This window comes from Rhinatrema bivittatum, chromosome 2, assembly GCF_901001135.1.
Source record: "Rhinatrema bivittatum chromosome 2, aRhiBiv1.1, whole genome shotgun sequence".
In the NCBI taxonomy this organism is placed as follows: Eukaryota; Metazoa; Chordata; class Amphibia; order Gymnophiona; family Rhinatrematidae; genus Rhinatrema; species Rhinatrema bivittatum.
Window position 1 is genome coordinate 33,241,736 of NC_042616.1, and position 18,719 is coordinate 33,260,454.

Below are 18,719 nucleotides of genomic sequence, written 5' to 3' on the forward strand. Positions count from 1 at the left end.
GGCCCGTATTTTTCGATCTGGCGGATCGCTTTTGTCTGGCGGCTTGGCTTATGAGTGGAGGCAGTTAAGAAAAAAAGGGTATTCAGAACCTGTCATTTCCACTCTCCTTCGCGCCCGAAGGCCTTCTACCACGCTTACTTATGCCAGAGTTTGGAAGGTGTTTGACTCCTGGTGCGCGGCCTCTGATATTCCGCCACGCCGGGCTTCGGTCGGTAATATCCTTACTTTTCTGCAGGATGGTTTGAAGAAAGGTTTGGCTTATAGCTCTCTGCGGGTCCACGTGGCGGCTCTGGGTTGTTTGAGGGGAAAAGTTGACGGATCTTCTCTCGCGTGTCATCCAGATGTGGCTCGATTTTTGCGTGGCGTTTGGAACTTGCGTCCTCCACTGAGATTCCCATGTCCTTCTTGGAATTTGAACTTGGTTCTCAAAGGCCTAAACGCCGCCCCCTTTGAACCTCTTCGGCAGGCCGCCCTAAAGGATTTAACACTCAAGACCGTGTTTCTAGTGGCCATTGCGTCCGCCTGACGGGTATCGGAGCTTCAGGCACTGTCATGCAGAGAGCCGTTCGTGCGTATTTCGGAGTCCGGAGTGTCATTGCGTACAGTCCCTTCCTTCTTGCCAAAGGTAGTATCGGCTTTTCATGTTAATCAGTCAGTGGAATTGCCTTCCTTCTCGGCGACGGAACTGAGGTCTTCTCAGGGTTCCGAGTTGAAGCGTTTGGATGTTCGTCGAGTGCTATTGCAATATTTGGAGGTCACTAATGACTTTAGAAGGTCAGATCACCTGTTTGTTTTGTGGCAGGGGCCCAGAAAGGGGCTGCAGGCATCCAAAGCAACTATTGCACGTTGGTTGAAGGGCGCAATCTCGTCCACATACATTGGTTGTGGTAAACCGGTTCCTGAAGGGCTCAAGGCACATTCACTGCGTTCTCAGGCGACTTCCTGGGCAGAAAGTCAACTAGTTTCTAGCCAGGAGATTTGCAGGGCGGCCACGTGGAAGTCGTTGCATACCTTCGCTCGACATTATCGGGTCGATGTTCGAGGGCCTTCAGCTGATTCCTTTGGCAGCAGTGTTATTCGAGCGGGACTCTCTGGGTCCCACCCCATTTGAGTCGGCTCGGGTAGATCCCAGCTGTCTGGACTGATCCTGGTACGCACAGGGAAAGGAAAATTATGTTCTTACCTGATAATTTTTGTTCCTGTAGTACCAAGGATCAGTCCAGACGCCCGCCCGATTCTGTCTGTCAGGAGAGTCCGCTCGAAACCTTGCTATCAGGTCTTTCAATACGGTAAGTGGCTAGCCGTTTATTATCTCTTTTGGGTTGCTTTCTTATTGCTGAAAGGTTAGTGTTTGCAGTGTTTGCACATTTTTTATGTAGAAGGTTGCTGTTAACTTTGCAGAATTTTACTACTTGATCTAGACAGTTGCCATAGTTAATCATTGGCTACGATGGCGGAGGAGTTGTTTTACATTTTCTTCTGCTTTGATATCGATTATACTGAAGGATGGCAGGTGGCACACCAGTATATCTAGGGGGTGTGTTTCAGTTTTCTCTCTGACTCCATCTGCTGGAGGGGAGGCATAACCCAGCTGTCTGGACTGATCCTTGGTACTACAGGAACGAAAATTATCAGATAAGAACATAATTTTCCTTTCGTGTATCGGATCACCTTTTTATACTTTGTCAGGGTCCAAAAAGGGGCAATATGGCCTCCAAGGCCACTATTTCTCGTTGGTTGAAGGAGACCATAAGCTCCTCATATCTACTCAATGGTAGACCTTTACCACAGGGTCTCAAGGCCCATTCAACGCATTCCCAGGCAGCTTCCTGGGTGGAGTGTATGCATATTTCTCCGCAGGAGATCTGCAGGGCTGCAACTTGGAAATCCTTGCATACATTTGCGCGTCATTACCGTCTGGATGTCCAGGGCTCAAGGGAAGTCAATTTCTGAGCAGGCGTGTTAAGAGCGGGCCTCTCCGGATCCCATCCCAAGTAGTCTCAGCTCTGGTACATCCCAGGAGTCTGGACTGATCCAGTACGAACGGGGAAAAGAAAATTAGGTCTTGCCTCTGATAATTTTCATTCATGTAGAACCAAGGATCAGTCCAGAGTTCTGCCCTCAATACTTTTTCAGTCTCGGAGAGTCCGCTGTGTTTTCCTTATGTGAGGTTTTTGGGGGACTCCTCATGCAGTTCAGTTGCTATATATTTGTATCTCTGTTTCTGGAGCAGGTCCCTCATTGGGGACAGTGAGCCCAGGGTTCTCCGGTTAAGCTTCTGGTATTTAGTTAGTTTTCAGTTTCAGGCCTCTCTGCTTTGACATTACGTTATACTGACAGGCTGTGGGTGGCACCCTGGTATATATACAGAGCCTGACAAGTTTGGTTCTGTCTCCATCTGCTGGTGCGGAGGCAAAACCCAGGAGTCTGGACTGATCCTTGGTACTACAGGAACGAAAATTATCGGAGGTAAGACCTAATTTTCTTTTTGCAGACTTAACCAGCTAAGTCACACAGCCGGATAAGTAAAAGAAAAGCACACATAGGTGAATAAGTAAGATAGATGGATAACTACTGTTTGAAGACTTATCCATCTAAGTCACATAGTCGGATAAGTAAAAGAAAAGCATGCATAGGTGAATAAGTAAGATAGATGGATATCTAGTGTTTGAAGACTTATCCAGCTATCTTACTTTTCCAGCTATGTAGGCTTCTAGCATATCACTTGTGGGGCAAGATCAGAAGCCACGTTCCCGGGTCGCAGTAGGCCACTACCATGATCCGGGCTGAAAAATAAGGGAAAAGAAGGTGGGAGGGTATAGCTTTGGGTGGGATGGGGGAGAGAGGGAGGTGGGAGGACTTTATGGCTTACTGTGCATGCAATCTATTTTTTTTTAATTCTTACTACTTCTCTTAACTGGCTTATATTCTTTTTTTGAATTCAGCCCATTAAGAGTAAAGTTATCCGGGAACATCTTCCCAGTAACTTTACATGTGCTCTCGGCATGTCTAGAGTTAGGCCAAAAACCTTACCCGGCTAACTCTTAAAATCAGAAATATCCGGATAAGTTATTTGCTTTACTCTGTCCTGCCCGAAACACCTCCCCACATTCCCCTTTCTTATTGGTAAATCTTAGTCAGATAAAGAGTTATCCAGCTAACTGTTAACAATATAAGCAAGGGAAATATTCAAACCTAGTTATTTAAATGGATATCTTGTGAATTATTCATTTAAATGGCTTTAAATATTGACCCCATTCTGTTCACATTAAGGTGAATTTTTTAAAGTTGTGCACTTCAAAAATAGCTCTTCCCTGTACGTACCAGGATCAGTCCAGGACACCTGGGTTGTGACTCCGCACCAGTAGATGGAGACAGATTAAAACTTGTGGGCGGAGCCATATATCCCCTGTGCCAGTCACAGCCCCTCAGTCTTTCTCTGTCTCCAGTAGATGGTGCAGGTGCAGTCACAGCCCCTGCGTGCCCTGAGGGTTAGGTGTCAGTCAGGGCTGAGTTTTGAGTTTATTGGAGTTTTGGTTTAATTTTAAATTTGTTTTGGATTTTGTTAGAGAGTAGTCCCGTCCGCCCTGCCTCCCAGGGGGGTTGAGAGGTCCTGAGGGGACTACCCCCCCCCCCCCGGTTGAGGCCGCTGCTAGGGTCGAGGACCCGGCTACACGAGAAGCAGTGCCAGGGGTGACACCGGGGAGCCCGGTTCACTCACCCCTGCTGGAACAGGGCTCCAGGACCGAGGACAGCGGCAGGTACTTAAAAAAAAAAAAAAAAAAAAAAAAAGATTTTGGTTTATTTTTGCCGGCTCTCTGTAACTTCGCGCCGCCACTCGGGGTTTGCTCGGGGGGGGGGGGGGGGGGGGGGGGGGTGCGCCGTTCAGAGGTCAAGTCGCATTAAAATTGCTTTGTATTTATTGTTTTTTCCCTGTTTTCGGTGCGATCGGGGCCATGCCGCGTGGGGCGAGTTGCAGGGCCTGCGGTTCTGTGCGCGCGTCTATCGAGGGAGGGCCTCTGTTAGGCGTGCGTCCCGGGCAGTGAGGGTTCGTCCGGGGCACGTCAGGGGGCCCGATCGCCGCCGCGGGCTGTTTCCCTCACAGATAGGCCCCTGGATCCTTTCCCGCTTAGCGCGGGAGCGGCGGCCATTTTGTCCTCCGGCCGCGAATTCGCGCGGGGAAACGGCTGGGCCTGCTGCTTCGCCTCCCGCACTCTCCTCCCAGTCGGGGCCGGCGGGGGGGGGACGCCCCGGGGGGAAATAGGTCCCCGGGGGATTCCGGTGCGAGCTCGGCGGATTCGGACGAATTTTCAGAGGATTTTGCTCTTCTGCTGCGTAAGGTGCTTAAATATAAGCACCACAAACGCAGCCAGGTGAGAGGAGCCGTGGGGGGAGCTCCCAAGATCCCTCCAGGGAAAAGGAAGGCTAGGGAGACCTCGGGGGCCTCCCAGGGGAAGTGGCCTCTACGGCCCGCCCCACAGGAACCGCGCCGGGGCCAGCGGCCACCTCGAGGCGCCCCCCAGGAATCGGACACGGAGTCTTCTTCGGAGGCCGACTCGGATCCCCATGAGGAGCCCCCGCGGGGGGGCGATGGGGCGACAGAGGACGGTTCCGGCCAGCCCGGCGCCGCCAAAGGGGCGCAGCCCGTCGAGGGGGATGACCCCAAGGTGGTTCGGCTGTTTCGCCGGGAGGAACTGTCCCCCCTGATTCCTGCCATTCTTCAAGAACTGGGTATAGAAGCTCCACTGGTGGTGGTTCGACAGGAAGCCAATATGGATCCGGTTCTGTTGGGTCTCACGGGGCCCACGGTTGCTTTTCCTTTTCATTTTTCGTCGACGGATATCTTGTTCAGGGAATGGGATACTCCAGAGCTGGGGCTGAAGGTCAGCAAGGCCATGGACAAGCTCTACCCGCTTCCGGAGGATGCCTTGGAGCTCCTCCGGCTCCCTAAGGTGGATTCGGCAGTGTCGGCGGTGACGAAGAGGTCTACGATCCCGGTTACGGGTGCTACAGCTCTCAGGGACATCCAGGACAGGAAGCTGGAGGTGCAGCTTAAGAAGATTTTCGAAGTGTCCGCCCTGGGAGTTCGAGCCGCCATCTGCACCAACTTCGCGATGCGAGCTAGTCTGCGCTGGGCCCAGGTCCTTCAGGCGAATGCTGACCTGTCGGCGGAGGAGGCATCGCAGGCGGATCGTTTGGAAGCAGCAATTGCTTATGGAGCCGACGCTCTCCACGATCTCCTGCGTACGTCGGCTAGATCCATGGTAGCCGCCGTCTCGGCACGTCGCCTCCTGTGGCTGTGCAACTGGGCAGCCGATGGTTCTTCCAAGGCTCATCTCGGGGCGCTGCCGTTTAAGGGGAAGCTGCTGTTTGGCAAATAATTGGATGATTTAATGATTTCCCTGGGGGAGAACAGAGCTTTTAGGCTGCCTGAGGACAGATCCAGGTCGCGGTCCTCGTTTCCTGGTAGGTCCCGCTTTCGGGGTCCCAGGAAGTCGCGTCCCCAACGGTCCGCAGCCACCTCCTATAGGTCGTCCTTCTCTCGGCCCGCCCAAGCTCAGCAGTCCTTTCGTGGAAAGCGCTTCGGGCGGCAAGGGGGAGCCCCGTCGGGTACGGGGTCCAAGGCCTCACAATGAGATGCGGTCGGCCCATCCCTCGCAACAGCCCCAGTCCATTGTTCCACACGTCGGGGCGCGTTTGACGTTGTTTTTCGAGGAATGGGCCAAGATAACGTCGGACCAGGGGGTCCTCAACGTGATAAGTCAAGGCTACGCATTAGATTTTGTTTACACCCCGGCGGACAAGTTCCTGGTGTCACCTTGCAAGACTCCCGAGAAGAGGGCCGCAGTGCTAGGCACCATCCGACGCTTGGAAAGCTTGGGGGCTATTGCCCCCGTCCCGGCCGGTCAGCAAGGCAAGGGCCGTTACTCCATTTACTTCATCGTTCCCAAGAAAGACGGCACGTCCAGACCAATCTTGGATCTGAAAGGTGTAAACAGATGCCTTCGCGTCCCTCATTTCAAAATGGAGACGATTCGGTCGGTGATTGCCTTGGTGCGTCCGGGCAAGTTCATGGCCTCCCCGGATCTTACGGAGGCGTACTTACACGTGGGCATTCAGCCGTCGTTCCAAAGGTTTCTCAGGTTCTGCATCCTGGGGCGGCATTACCAGTTCCGGGCGCTCCCGTTTGGCCTCGCCACGGCCCCTCGTACTTTCACGAAGGTGATGGTGGTGGTTGCGGCACAGCTACGCCGGGAAGGTTTCCTAGTTCATCCATACCTGGACGATTGGTTGATTCGGGCGAAGTCAGAGAGTCAGTGTCGGCTGGCAGTAGCCAGGACCTTGCAGCTCCTGCAGTCCTTGGGTTGAGTCGTCAACTTCAGCAAGAGTCAACTGGTACCCACCCAGTCCTTGGAATACCTGGGAGCCTTATCCGATACAAAACGGGGCAAGGTGTTTCTCTCTCAGGAGCGGGTGTGCAAGCTGCAGTCGCAGGTGAGGCGGTTATTGTCTCTGCATCTGCCGCGGGTCTGCGATTACCTGATGGTTCTGGGGTCTATGGCGTCAACGCTAGCGTTGGTTCCCTGGGCGTTTGCCCATTTGCGTCCGTTAGTCGTCCTTGCTCTCCCGCTGGAAGCCGGTATCGGAAGAGTTCCACCTGCCGCTTCCGCTCATGGGCCAGGCGAGGTCCAGCCTGGACTGGTGGCTGGATCCGACTCATCTGAACTGCGGGGTGTCCCTGCTCGTGCCCGATTGGACGGTGGTGACCACGGATGCCAGCCTCTCTGGATGGGGGGCAGTTTGCCTAGGCAAGTCCGTGCAAGGCTTATGGTCCGCGACTCAGGCACAGTGGTCGATCAACCGGCTAGAGACCAGAGCGGTCCGCCTGGCACTGCAGTCCTTCCTGCCCCTGGTGAAGGGGAAGTCGGTCCGAGTGTTGTCAGACAACGTGACCACCGTGGCCTACATCAATCGACAAGGCGGGACAAGAAGTCCGCTGGTAGCGGAGGAGGCGTGGCTATTGCTGGCCTGGTCGGAACGACATCTCAGCAACATTGCAGCGTCCCATATTGCCGGGGTCGACAATGTCCAAGCGGATTTTCTCAGCCGTCATCACCTGGACCCCGGAGAGTGGGAGCTTGCGGACGAGGCGTTTCTCCTCATCTGCGAAAAGTGGGGAGTACCTCACATGGATCTCATGGCTACCTGGGACAACGCGAAGGCTCCGCGGTTTTACAGTCGCCGTCGGGAAAGAGGAGCCGAGGGAGTCGACACGTTGGTGCTTCCCTGGCCGACGGCGCATAGAGTTGCACCCGTCCAACGTCATCATGGTGGCGCCGGAGTGGCCGCGGCGTCCGTGGTTTGCAGACCTAGTCCAATTGTCGGTGGATGCTCCCCTCCCGCTTCAGGGATTTGCGGGGCTCCTGCATCAGGGCCCCGTCTGTTTGGAGGATGCGGATCACTTCTGTCTCGCGGCATGGCTTTTGAGAGGAATCGGTTGAAGGGAAAAGATTACTCAGATGCGGTGGTGGCCACGCTGTTAAGATCCAGGAAGCAGTCTACGTCCCTGGCGTACGTCAGAGTTTGGGTGATATTTGAGGAATGGTGCGTGGAGCGTGGCTTGAATCCCACCTCCACCTCTGTTCCTGATATCCTCGCGTTCCTCCAGGCCGGTCTCGCCAAAGGTCTGTCGTGCAGTTCCCTGCGGGTTCAGGTAGCGGCACTTGGTTGCTTGCGGGGTAAGGTCCGGGGATCCTCCCTAGCTCTCCACCCGGATATCTCCCGTTTCCTCCGGGGAGCGAAACATCTTCGTCGTCCTCTGCGTCCTCCCTGTCCGTCATGGAACCTCAATTGGGTTCTCTCTTCCTTATGCTCAGCGCCCTTTGAGCCCTTGAAGCACTCGACGATTAAGGACCTCATGCTCAAGACCGTATTCCTGGTGGCGATTTCCTCGGCGCGACGGGTTTCTGAATTGCAGGCTCTGTCCTGTCGGGAGCCGTTCTTGCGCATTTCCGACTCGGGAGTTTCCTTGCGGACGGTTCCTTCCTTCCTGCCCAAGGTCGTGTCGGCTTTTCATTTAAACCAATCGGTGGAGCTTCCCGCTTTCGATGTGGGGGGGTCCTCCGATCCGAAATCGAGAGACTTACGGAAGCTTGATGTGCGGAGGTCCCTCCTCCGCTATCTAGAGGTCACTAACCCGTTCCGGGTGACAGATCATCTGTTTGTGCTGTTTTCTGGTCCCAAGAAAGGTGCTGCGGCGTCTCGTGCAACGATCGCCCGTTGGTTAAAGGAGGCGATTGGGTCGGCATACCTAGTGTGGGGGAAATCGGTCCCCGTGGGTCTGCGGGCTCATTCGACACGGTCTCACGCGGCGTCTTGGGCAGAATCTTCTCAGGTGTCGCCTCAGGAAATTTGCAGGGCGGCTACCTGAAAGTCCTTGCATACGTTCATTCAGCATTACCGTCTGGATGTTCAGGCTGCTGAGGATGGGGGTTTTGGAGAGAGGGTTCTCCGAGCGGGACTCTCTGCTTCCCACCCTCGGTAGTTTAGCTCTGGTACATCCCAGGTGTCCTGGACTGATCCTGGTACGTACAGGGAAAGGAAAATTAGTTTCTTACCTGATAATTTTCATTCCTGTAGTACCAAGGATCAGTCCAGGATCCCGCCCGTAGTGCTGCGCTGAAGTAACGGAGAGTCCGCTCGCTGTTTGTTGTTTTCTAATCTGATTACAGGTTTTGCTCTCCTGGTTGGGGAGTTCTGTTCCAATGGGGGTTCTTGGTATGGCTCCCCGTTGTTAAGTTAGCTAGTTTTCTGGTTAAGTTTCTACTTTGACATTATGTAAGACTGAGGGGCTGTGACTGGCACAGGGGCATATATGGCTCCGCCCACAAGTTTTAATCTGTCTCCATCTACTGGTGCGGAGTCACAACCCAGGTGTCCTGGACTGATCCTTGGTACTACAGGAATGAAAATTATCAGGTAAGAAACTAATTTTCCTTTAGGTGTGTAAAATAGTGCATACACGAGTGGTGGTATTTTAAAACTTTCAAAATGCACACATATATCAGGGTCCACAAGTAAATTTACAGATGTAAAATAGGGAGGGCCAGGGGTCTTTTGGGGAGGAGCTATCATTTATGCAAGTAAGTTGCTAATTTATAAGTAATTTATGCATGTAAATGTGGCACTTTATTTGCGTAAATCTACTGCTCAATATCAGGAGTAAGTGATTGTCAGCATGTTAAAAGTGAAAAAATGACTGGGTGAGAGGCTCTGGGTGAAAGGAAGGACTTCGGGCTGAAAAGTCAGGGAGGGTCTTCATGAGCTGATGCAGATGGAAAGGGAGAACTGGTAGACTAATTGGTAGAACTGGTGATTTCATTGTTGCGTGCATGTTAGAATCTCCCCTGACATACGGGGGTAAATGCATCTAAATAACACAAGTAAAATCTAGTTGTGTATCCCTTTGTACAAATTCACAGGTATATCATTTGCACACACTTATCCAGCTAAATTCCGACTTCTCTAGCTAAGTAGCAGCTTTATCTGCTATATATGTTATGTTATGTTATGCTACAATAAGTTATTTGTAAATATTACCCGATACTATTTATTTCCATTTTGTTACAATGTGTTATTTGTAAATGTTACCCGAGATCATTTTTTCCGTTATATTTATATATATAAATAACAATGTTATTTGCAAATATTACCCGATACTATTTATTTCCGTTATATTTCAATACATTAATTGTAAATGTTACCTGTTCCATGTAAACTGATAAGATGTGCAAATGGTTATCGGTATATAAAAGCCTTAAATAAATAAATAATAGAGACGGCCAGATTAGAACTTATCTGGATAAGTAGCCACACTTATCCAGATATATTCCAACTATTATCCGGATAAATAGTAACATAGTAACAGAGTGAATGATGGCAGATAAAGATCAAAATGGTCCACCCAGTCAGCCCAGCAATTTTTTAAACTATTTTTTCTTTAGTTGTAATTGCTACTAACCTAAAACTAGTTTCCATGTAGGCTAACCTCAGTCCTAAATATAAATTATAGGTGTAGCAGAAAAGTTATCCAATTTCTACATTTGCCGCTACTTATCCGGATAAGTCTGAACTTGTGCGGCTCGCAGTTTTTACATATGCGAGGATATTTGCGCGTTTATGTACTCGATTTTTATAAGTTGCATGCATGTTATAAAATACTGTAGCAGCTTTGCGTGTGCTCATGTACATGCGTATAAGGGTGCATGCAAGCAGTTTTGAAAATGATCCTCGTTGTGAGGAGAGTTTCTATGGACGCAGAGTACAATTAAATCAAAATATAAATTTACAGAACTTGAGGTGTGAGATTCATATTGGGGTTCTATCACAGTCTGTATAGATTTCTGACTTCATTGGTTGTATTTGACCTTCCTGGGAAGGATAGGGGGACATGGCATTAATGGTGCCTAGGGCAATAAAAAAACCCCAAAAAACTAAGAGGTCCATCTTTAGACATTATCTTGCTAAGAATGTTAGCTGGATAAAGATATCAGAGATGAGGCCGCACCACTGAATATATCCATATAACCTAGACTTAGCCGGATAAATTATCTGGTTAATTTTAGAACCGCTCAATAGTAGGTCTGACTTAACCGGCTAACTTAGCTGGATAAGTCTGAATATTGCCACTTATCGGCTAAGTTAGCTGGATAAGTAGCCATGCCCTGGTTCCCAGATCAGTCCAGACCATGGGCTGAGCCTCCTGTCCAGCAGGTGGAGACAGACCAAAACTTTGAGGGTATCCTATATCAGGACAGTATTCGTCTGTCTCCAGCAGGTGCAGGCAGCTGAACCTTTGGTTCCCCTTCTTCTTCTTCTTCCCTTAGTTTCCCTGAGGGGATTTTCTTTACTTTTGGTCTGCATCAAGCAAGTATTAAATTCTTGTTTAAAAAAAAAAGAGGACTTTGAAAGTTTTCTCCCTTTTTTTCCCTCACAGAGACAGTTCGGTCTCTTCGCTCTGCTGGGAGTCTTGGGGGGGGGGGGGGGGGGGGGCTTGCCCATCCTAGGCCCCTTTTCCCCGGTGGCCATCTGGGGTGATACTGGTGGTCCAGTCCCTCCCCCATTATCTAGCTGTCCACTGCAAAACAGTACCCTCTCAGGGAGTGTTTTTCCCCTGGCTTAGCTGAGCAGTTAAAAAAATAAAGGGTACAAGCAGGGCTGTATTTGTTACTTGTATTTGTTACTTTTAAGAACAGTGGACAGCTCTGACAGTGTGCAGAGTTCAGTTGCTGCCTTCGCTGACCGACTTCAGCCCTGCACAGCTCAGCTGTTTTTACTTTTTTAGCAATTTTTTGTCTTTAGTACTGATGCCCCGTTCCAGTGCCTGTAAAGCATGTGGAGAGTCTGCCACATGTTTTTCCTGTGGAGGCCTCTGTTCAGGGTGCCTACCGGGTGGGGAGGGTTCCTCATCGGTCCCCTCGCCCACAGCGACCCAGGGGCGAGTTCCCCGCCGTGTGGCCAGGCTATTCCCAGCCCGGAAAACCGCGGCCATCTTGGAATCAGGCTCAAATGCAGAATCGGATGTGCAGGAAGAAGGTGAGCGCGATTTTTTTTTTTAGTTTCTCCTCTGGATTTGAGCCCCCCTCATGCCCCGAAGGCGGTGCTTGACCTTCCCCCCCCCCCCACCCCCCTGGATTTGAGCCCCCCTCATGCCCCGAAGGCGGTGCCTGACCTTCCCCCCCCCCCCCCCCCCCCCCCACCCCGGGAAGTCTAAGTCTTGTTTCTCCGTGGAGTTTGTGCTTCTTATGCACAAGTCCTATTTAGCCAGCTTACAGCAGGAGGAAGATCCATCCCTGGACCCCCCCCCCAAAAAAACCCCCCCACAAATTTCTCCTCTGCAACCTCTGAAGGCGCCGGAGGTCCAGGGCTCGGTTAGGGTTAGGGTGGTCCCGCCGCCTCTGGATCCACCACAGCCGCTGCCGGTGCCTATTCCAGATCTGGATGTATGTTTGTTTGTTTGTTTGTTTGTTTATTTATTTATTTTTAACTTTTCTATACCGGTGTTCTTGTAAAAGATACAAATCACATCGGTTTACAATGTAACTGCAATATTTGCTCAGGGACGATACAAAGAACAGGGGTAACAATTAACAGTGGAACGGGTCGTAACATAACATGTTGACCCTCTGCTTCCTAACCCCCCCTAGAGGGGGACAATCCTCGGGTGCTACGCTTATTTCAAAAGGAGGAACTAGAACCACTCATTCCCTTCATTTTGCAGGAACTGGGAATTGAGTTGCTCCCGGCGGATACGGTTACGGCCGCAATGCTTGCCAACATGGACCCGGTCCTGGTGGGTCCATGTTGGGTTCTTGCATGTACTTTTCCTTTTCACCCTATGCATAAGCTGATGCTCGTTAGGGAATGGGAGTCCCCTGAGGCGGGACTCCGAGTGGGGAGGGCTATGGACAAGCTCTACCCCTTTCCTGAGGACTGCTTGAATCTACTTAAGATGCTCAAGATAGATTCCTCTGTCACAGTGGTTACCAAACACACCACCATCCTGGAGGTTGGGGCTACGGCTTTAAAGGATGTCCAGGACCGCAAGTTGGAATTTTACCTCAAACGCATATTTGAGGTCCTGTCCTTGGGAGTTCGGGCAACAATCTGTGGCAGTCTCATGCAGCGGGCAAGCCTCAGATGGGTTCAACAATTACTCAGCACCCAAGACCTCCTGTCTGCAGAGGCGGAGCAGGCGGATTGCTTGGAGGGAGCGATTGTGTATGGGGCAGACGACCTGTACAATCTTCTGCGAGTGCAAGCCAAGGCAATGGTCTTTGCGGTCTCGGCCAGGCGCCTCCTCTGGCTGAGAAATTGGTCTGCGGACGCCTCTTCCAAAGCGCAGTTGGGAACCCTTCCCTTCAAGGGCCAGTTGCTTTTTGGTGAGGATCTAGAGCAACTTATCAAATCCCTGGGGAAAATAAGTTTCCGGAGGACCGCCCAAAACAGTCTAAGTCCTTCTTACCCTCTCGCACTAGATATAGGGGGCAACACCATTTTTCCACCAGGGCAAGGGGCTCATTCCCGAGGGGTAATGCTTCCCGATCTCAGTCCTGGCCTCATTCCTTTCTGGGATGTCGGCCTTTCAGGGATAGTAGCCAGCAACATTCGATCACCAAGTCCTCCTCTCAATGAGATGGGGCCGGCTCATTCCTCCGTTTGAGACTTACGTGAATGACTGTCCCAGTTTCTCGGGAAATGGGCCATCATAACAACGGACCAGTGGGTCCTAGAGGTGATAGAAAAAGGCTACGCGTTAGAATTTGCTCGAGACCTACCAGATCTTCACCTGATCTCCCCCCTGCAGAAGTCGAAAGAGGTTTGCGGTCGAACAAACTCTGTGCAGGCTGCTGGAACTGGGGGCCATAGTCACAGTCCCAGTGGAAGAACAAGGGTCCGGCCAATATTCCATCTACTTTGTCGTGCCCAAAAAGGAAGGCTCCTTTCGTCCAATTTTGGATCTCAAGCGCATCAGCCGGGCTCTCAAAGTTCCCCATTTTCAGATGGAAACCTTGAGGGCGGTGATAGCGGCAGTTCGATCTGGAGAATTATTGGCCTTGCTCGATCTGACGGAGGCCTACTTACACATCCCGATTCACTGCGATCACCAGCAGTATCTTCGGTTCGAGATACTCGGCCAACATTTTCAGTTTCGAGCCCTCCTCTTCGGTCTTGCCACGGCGCTACACACTTTCACCAAGGTAATGGTGGTAGTGGCGGCCATCCTGCATTGAGACGGAGTCCTAGTCCATCCTTACCTGGACGATTGGTTCATCCGGGCCAAATCAAAGTCTCTTTGCCAGCTGGCGGTTAGCAAGGTCCTATCGTGTCTGACCTCTCTGGGGTGGGTCATCAACTTTCCCAAGAGCAAGCTTCAACCCTCCCAGACATTGGAATTCCTGGGGGCGTGATTCGACACTCGAGTAGGCAGGGTGTTTCTTCCGGAGGACCATTCACTCAAACTCAGGGACCAAGTGCGCAATTTTCTCTCTTTTGCCCTGCCAAAGTCCTGGGATTATCTCCAGGTTCTGGGGTCCATGGCCTCCGCTATCGATCTGATCCCCTGGGCTTTTGCGCATATGTGTCCGTTACAGAAAGCCTTGCTATCCCACTGGAAACCGGTATTGTAACAGATTCAGACACCCCTGCTGCTCTCCGAGTCTACCATCGCAGAACTGCAGTGGTGGCTATCGCCTGCCCATCTTCAGAAGGGGATGACCCTTCTGACACTGCAGTGGATCGTGGTAACAACGGACGCCAGCCTCTGCGGCTGGGAAGCTGTACGCCAGACCCAGTCTGTTCAGGGGTATTGGACTCCGATCCGATCTCGCTGGCACATCAATCAACTGGAAGCTCGAGCGGTCCGACTGGCTCTCAAGGCCTTCCTTCCCCTACTCCTCCACAAGGGGGTGCGGGTCCTGTCGGACAATTCCACCACTGTAGCCTACATCAATCGACAAGAGGGCACCAGGAGTCGCCTAGTCGCTCTGGAAGCCATCTGGCTCTTTGCATGGGCGGAACATCACCTAGAGTGCTTAGCGGCATCCCATATTGCAGGGAAGGAGAACGTTCAAGCGGATTTCCTCAGTTGCCAGAGGTTAGACCCAGGCGAGTGGGAATTGTCAGATGCAGTGATGAACCTGATCATCCACAGGTGAGGTCCCCCTCACTTGGATCTGATGGCCACCATGACCAATGCGAAAGCTCTTCGGTTATTCAGCCGCAGACGGGAACATTGTGCGGAAGGGGTGGATGCCCTGGTCCTTCCCTGGCCCCACGACATTCTTCTGTATGTGTTCCCTCCCTGGCTGTTAGTGGGCAAAGTACTCCGAAGAATCGAGCTTCATCTCTGGCCTGCCATTCTAGTGGCTCGGAATAGCCTCGCAGACCGTGGTTTGCGGACCTCGTGAATCTAGCCACGGACGGTCCCCTACACCTCTGTCATCTTTCCCATCTTCGGCAGGGTCCCGTATTTTTCGATCAGGCGGATCGCTTCTGTCTAGCGGCCTGGCTTTTGAACAGCAGAGATTGAGAAAGAAGGGATATAAGGAAGAAGTTATATCCACTCTATTGCGGGCCAGGAAGCAGACTACCTCGCTTGCTTATGTCAGAGTATGGAAGGTTTTTGAAAATGTATGTGTCTCCTCGGGTATCTCGGCTCGTAAGGCTCTGGTTTCTCAGGTCCTTTCTTTTCTCCAGAACGGTCTCGCCAAGGAGTTGTCGTTCAGTTCCTTGAGAGTGCAGGTCTCTGCTCTCGGTTCCCTCTTAGGCACCATTGACGGTTATTCAGTGGCGGCTCATCTGGATGTCGTCCGTTTCCTCAAGGGAGCAAAGCACTTGAATCCTCCAGTCTGGGTTACTTGGCCCTTGTGGAGTCTTAACTTGGTTCTCCGGGTTCTCTGCGAAGCTCCTTTTGAACCCTTAAGGAGGGCTACGCTCAAGGATTTGACTCTCAAAACAGTCTTCTTGGTGTCCATTTGTTCAGCCAGAAGAATCTCAGAGCTCCAAGCGTTGTCATGCAGAGAGCCTTTTCTACGTTTCTCGAATTCAGTGGTATCCCTTAAGACGGTACCCTCTTTCTTGCCAAAGGTCGTGTCTTCTTTTCATGTCAATCAGTTCGTGGAACTTCCGGCTTTTTCTTCGTCAGAATTAGCAATTACAGCTGGGGGTGATCTGCGGTGCCTCGATGTGAAACGGGTCTTGCTGTGTTACGTTCAGGTTACAAATGAGTTCTGGGTCTCTGACCACTTGTTTGTTCTGTGGAATGGGCCAAATAAAGGTAATAAGGCTTCCAAGGCCACTATCGCGTGTTGGCTAAAGGAGGCCATTGCGTCAGCTTACATCTGTAAGGGTCGGTCCATGCTGGAAGGCTTAAAAGCTCATTCCTTACGGTCTCAGGCTACTTCTTGGGTGGAGAGTCCCACCCTGTTTAGGGAAGCTTTGGTACATCCCACAGTCTGGACTGATCCGGGTACATACAGGGAAAGGAAAATTGGTTCTTACCTGCTAATTTTCGTTCCTGTAGTACCACGGATCAGTCCAGACACCCGCCCATACTAGATCCGATACGTCCGCTCGAATGTTCTGTCTTTTTCTACAGGTTATTTCAATTATCTGATTTGTTGTCTACTATTACTAAAGGCACCGGAAGCATCTAACAGATGAAAATAAAATTGTATGCAAGAGCGTATTTATTCATACAGAATCCTTTCAGTTGTTCACTTGTTCAATTTGTTAGTTTTTTTCTTATTGCTTGCTTGATCTCTGGGGAATTATATCTGCTTTGAAAGTACTTTATACTGAAGGGGTGTAGGGTAGGCTCTTTCCTGATATAGGATACCCTCACAGTTTTGGTCTGTCTCCACCTGCTGGATAGGAGGCTCAACACACGGTCTGGACTGATCCATGGTACTACAGGAACGAAAATTAGCAGGTAAGAACCAATTTTCCTATCGTCCCCACTCTGCCCACCATTTAGACAGATAACTATTTAGCTGGATAAATAGTTATCTGGCTAAGTGACAGCCACTGAACATGGCTGAATGTTTAAATGCCCCACTTACCTGGATAATTCTAAACTTATTTGGCTAAGTAACGCTGAATATCAAGCCCTAAATTTATTGCTGGGGGTGAGAGGCAGGGGGGATTGGGTAGAAACTGTGCTGGGAAGGTGGGAGAAGAGATCCTACAAGAGGCTGTGGACGATGGTGCACATGAAGGTAATATTTTTCACAGGGGGGGGCGCTGGTTGGCCTAGAGCCACTGCTGGGAAACAGCTGTTGGCCTGTGCATGCCCCAGCCTTGCACTCTCTCTGCAGTGGTTTATTTTACTTGCATCACTGGAAATACTGAGTGAATGCAGCAGCACGCATGGCTCCTTTCCTTGGATGGGCAGCAGTATTGATGGGATGAGGTTCAGTATTGATGGGGTAAGGTTCAGCAGGCAGGATGAATACATGGGCGGGATTGTGGGCCAGAAATAACCCATAGCCATATGTTTGACACTCCCGAACTAAATTATACTTGGTTATCTTTAGCTGACATTTCAGTTGCATCTAACTAGCTAGATTTGTGAGTGAAAGTCCAAGTAATTCTTCTGACCTGCTAAATCTTAAACCTGCTCCAGGAATGCCTCTGGCCTCTCCTCTTTTGTTAAAGGTTAGACTAATCCTTTGGAAAATCGATCATTAAATGTCTTTCTATTAATGGTCTTCCTCTCTGTCTCCCTGTGCAGGTCCCACGTTCTGTCTGCAGCAAGAGCTGCCTTCCTGGCTATAGAAAGGCAGCGCGGAAGGGGGAGCCCCCCTGCTGCTTTGACTGCATCCCCTGCTCCATGGGAGAGATCAGCAATGACACCGGTGGGTTCCTTTGCTGCCGTCCTTGTGGGTAATTTTATAACAGGCCGCATAAATTTGCGGATGCTTCTTCATCGAACTTGCACCAATTTTCAAAGCAAACTTACACATGCAAGTCCATTATGAAAATTATCCCAGCAAAACTACGTGCACACAATTACATCTGCTTTGTTGTGTGAAAAGTTCTTTTTTAAAATTAAAGTGTGCACGAAAGTCCAGACACCACGCTCCTAGAATGCCTCTCCCCTAGTACTACAACTATTACTTGTGCTACTCGACATAAGCAAAATATGAGACAGTCCCTTCTCAGTAGAGCTTACAATCTAATCATAAAATTATGTGCATAGGGAGGGAAATATTATAACCAGACAGAAAGGAAGTGGAACTGTGGAGGGGTGAGATGGGTGGGACCAGGACCAGGTTTGACCTGTGCAAAGGGGTGGGACCAGGGTCACCTGTGACCTCTTTCTCACCTGAATCAAAGCCATGTGGCTGCCCTTGTCTCAGGGGTAAGCAGCTCTGTTTCTTCCAAGGGCCAGGGGGCCATAAGTGATCCATGCAACTACTGGGTCTGTTCTGTTTCCTCAGGTGACCCAGAGCTGATGTACACTGCTGGCTCTGCTCCACTTTCTCGGGTCTCAGAAAAAAAGATGGCAGAACGCCATTCTGAGTAGATCTGCCAGAAATTAAGCCCTTGGTAATGAACAGAAAAAGGGAATAAATTAGCATGAGTTTGAAAGTTGTGAGCAGTAGAGCCATTCAAGACCACAGTTGAAGCCTTAACAAATGGCATTACTGCTCACAACTTTCAAATTTGTACTAATTAAAACCTTATTTTGTGTCTGTCCTTTGCTCTTCAGTGTCTTCTTCAATGTCACCCCCTCCCTTTTGTTTCCTGAATTACGGGAGGAGGGGCTGGATTAGAGAGCACAGTGGTTGTTCTCTATGTGCTTCAGGCTCAGCCCCTCTCCTCTTCCCTGCAGGCAACCTGTAGGGAAGGGCTGGAGCAGGACACCCCTGCTGCTCTTCCTCTTAAGACTGAAAAGAAGTGCCGGAACTGCATTCCACCCCATTCCCCCACAAATTAAGCCCTGATTATAACAAGCCGGACTACTGATTTTTTAAAGATACCTTTGGGTGGGGGGGTGGGCCTGAACCACTGATTTTTTTAAGACACCTTTAGGAGGGGTGAGGATGGGCTGGGGTCATCACTGTGCAGACACTTGCATCTATTTTTATACTTTTGGGGAGATGAGACCTGTAGAAATTTCAAATTTTGCTCCCTTACCTTTTGATTTTTACCTA

General features: G+C 50.6%; 1 protein-coding gene across 1 annotated transcript in view; it reads left to right on the forward strand.

The window, feature by feature from the left end:
* Window positions 1–18,719, forward strand: part of LOC115083176 (extracellular calcium-sensing receptor-like) — a 139,713-nt gene that overhangs the window by 101,621 nt on the left and 19,373 nt on the right. Inside the window, exon 7 of the mRNA XM_029586982.1 lies at window positions 17,294–17,417. Within this exon, the coding sequence (XP_029442842.1) occupies window positions 17,294–17,417 (124 nt within the window). The remainder of the gene's footprint in view (window positions 1–17,293; window positions 17,418–18,719) is intronic.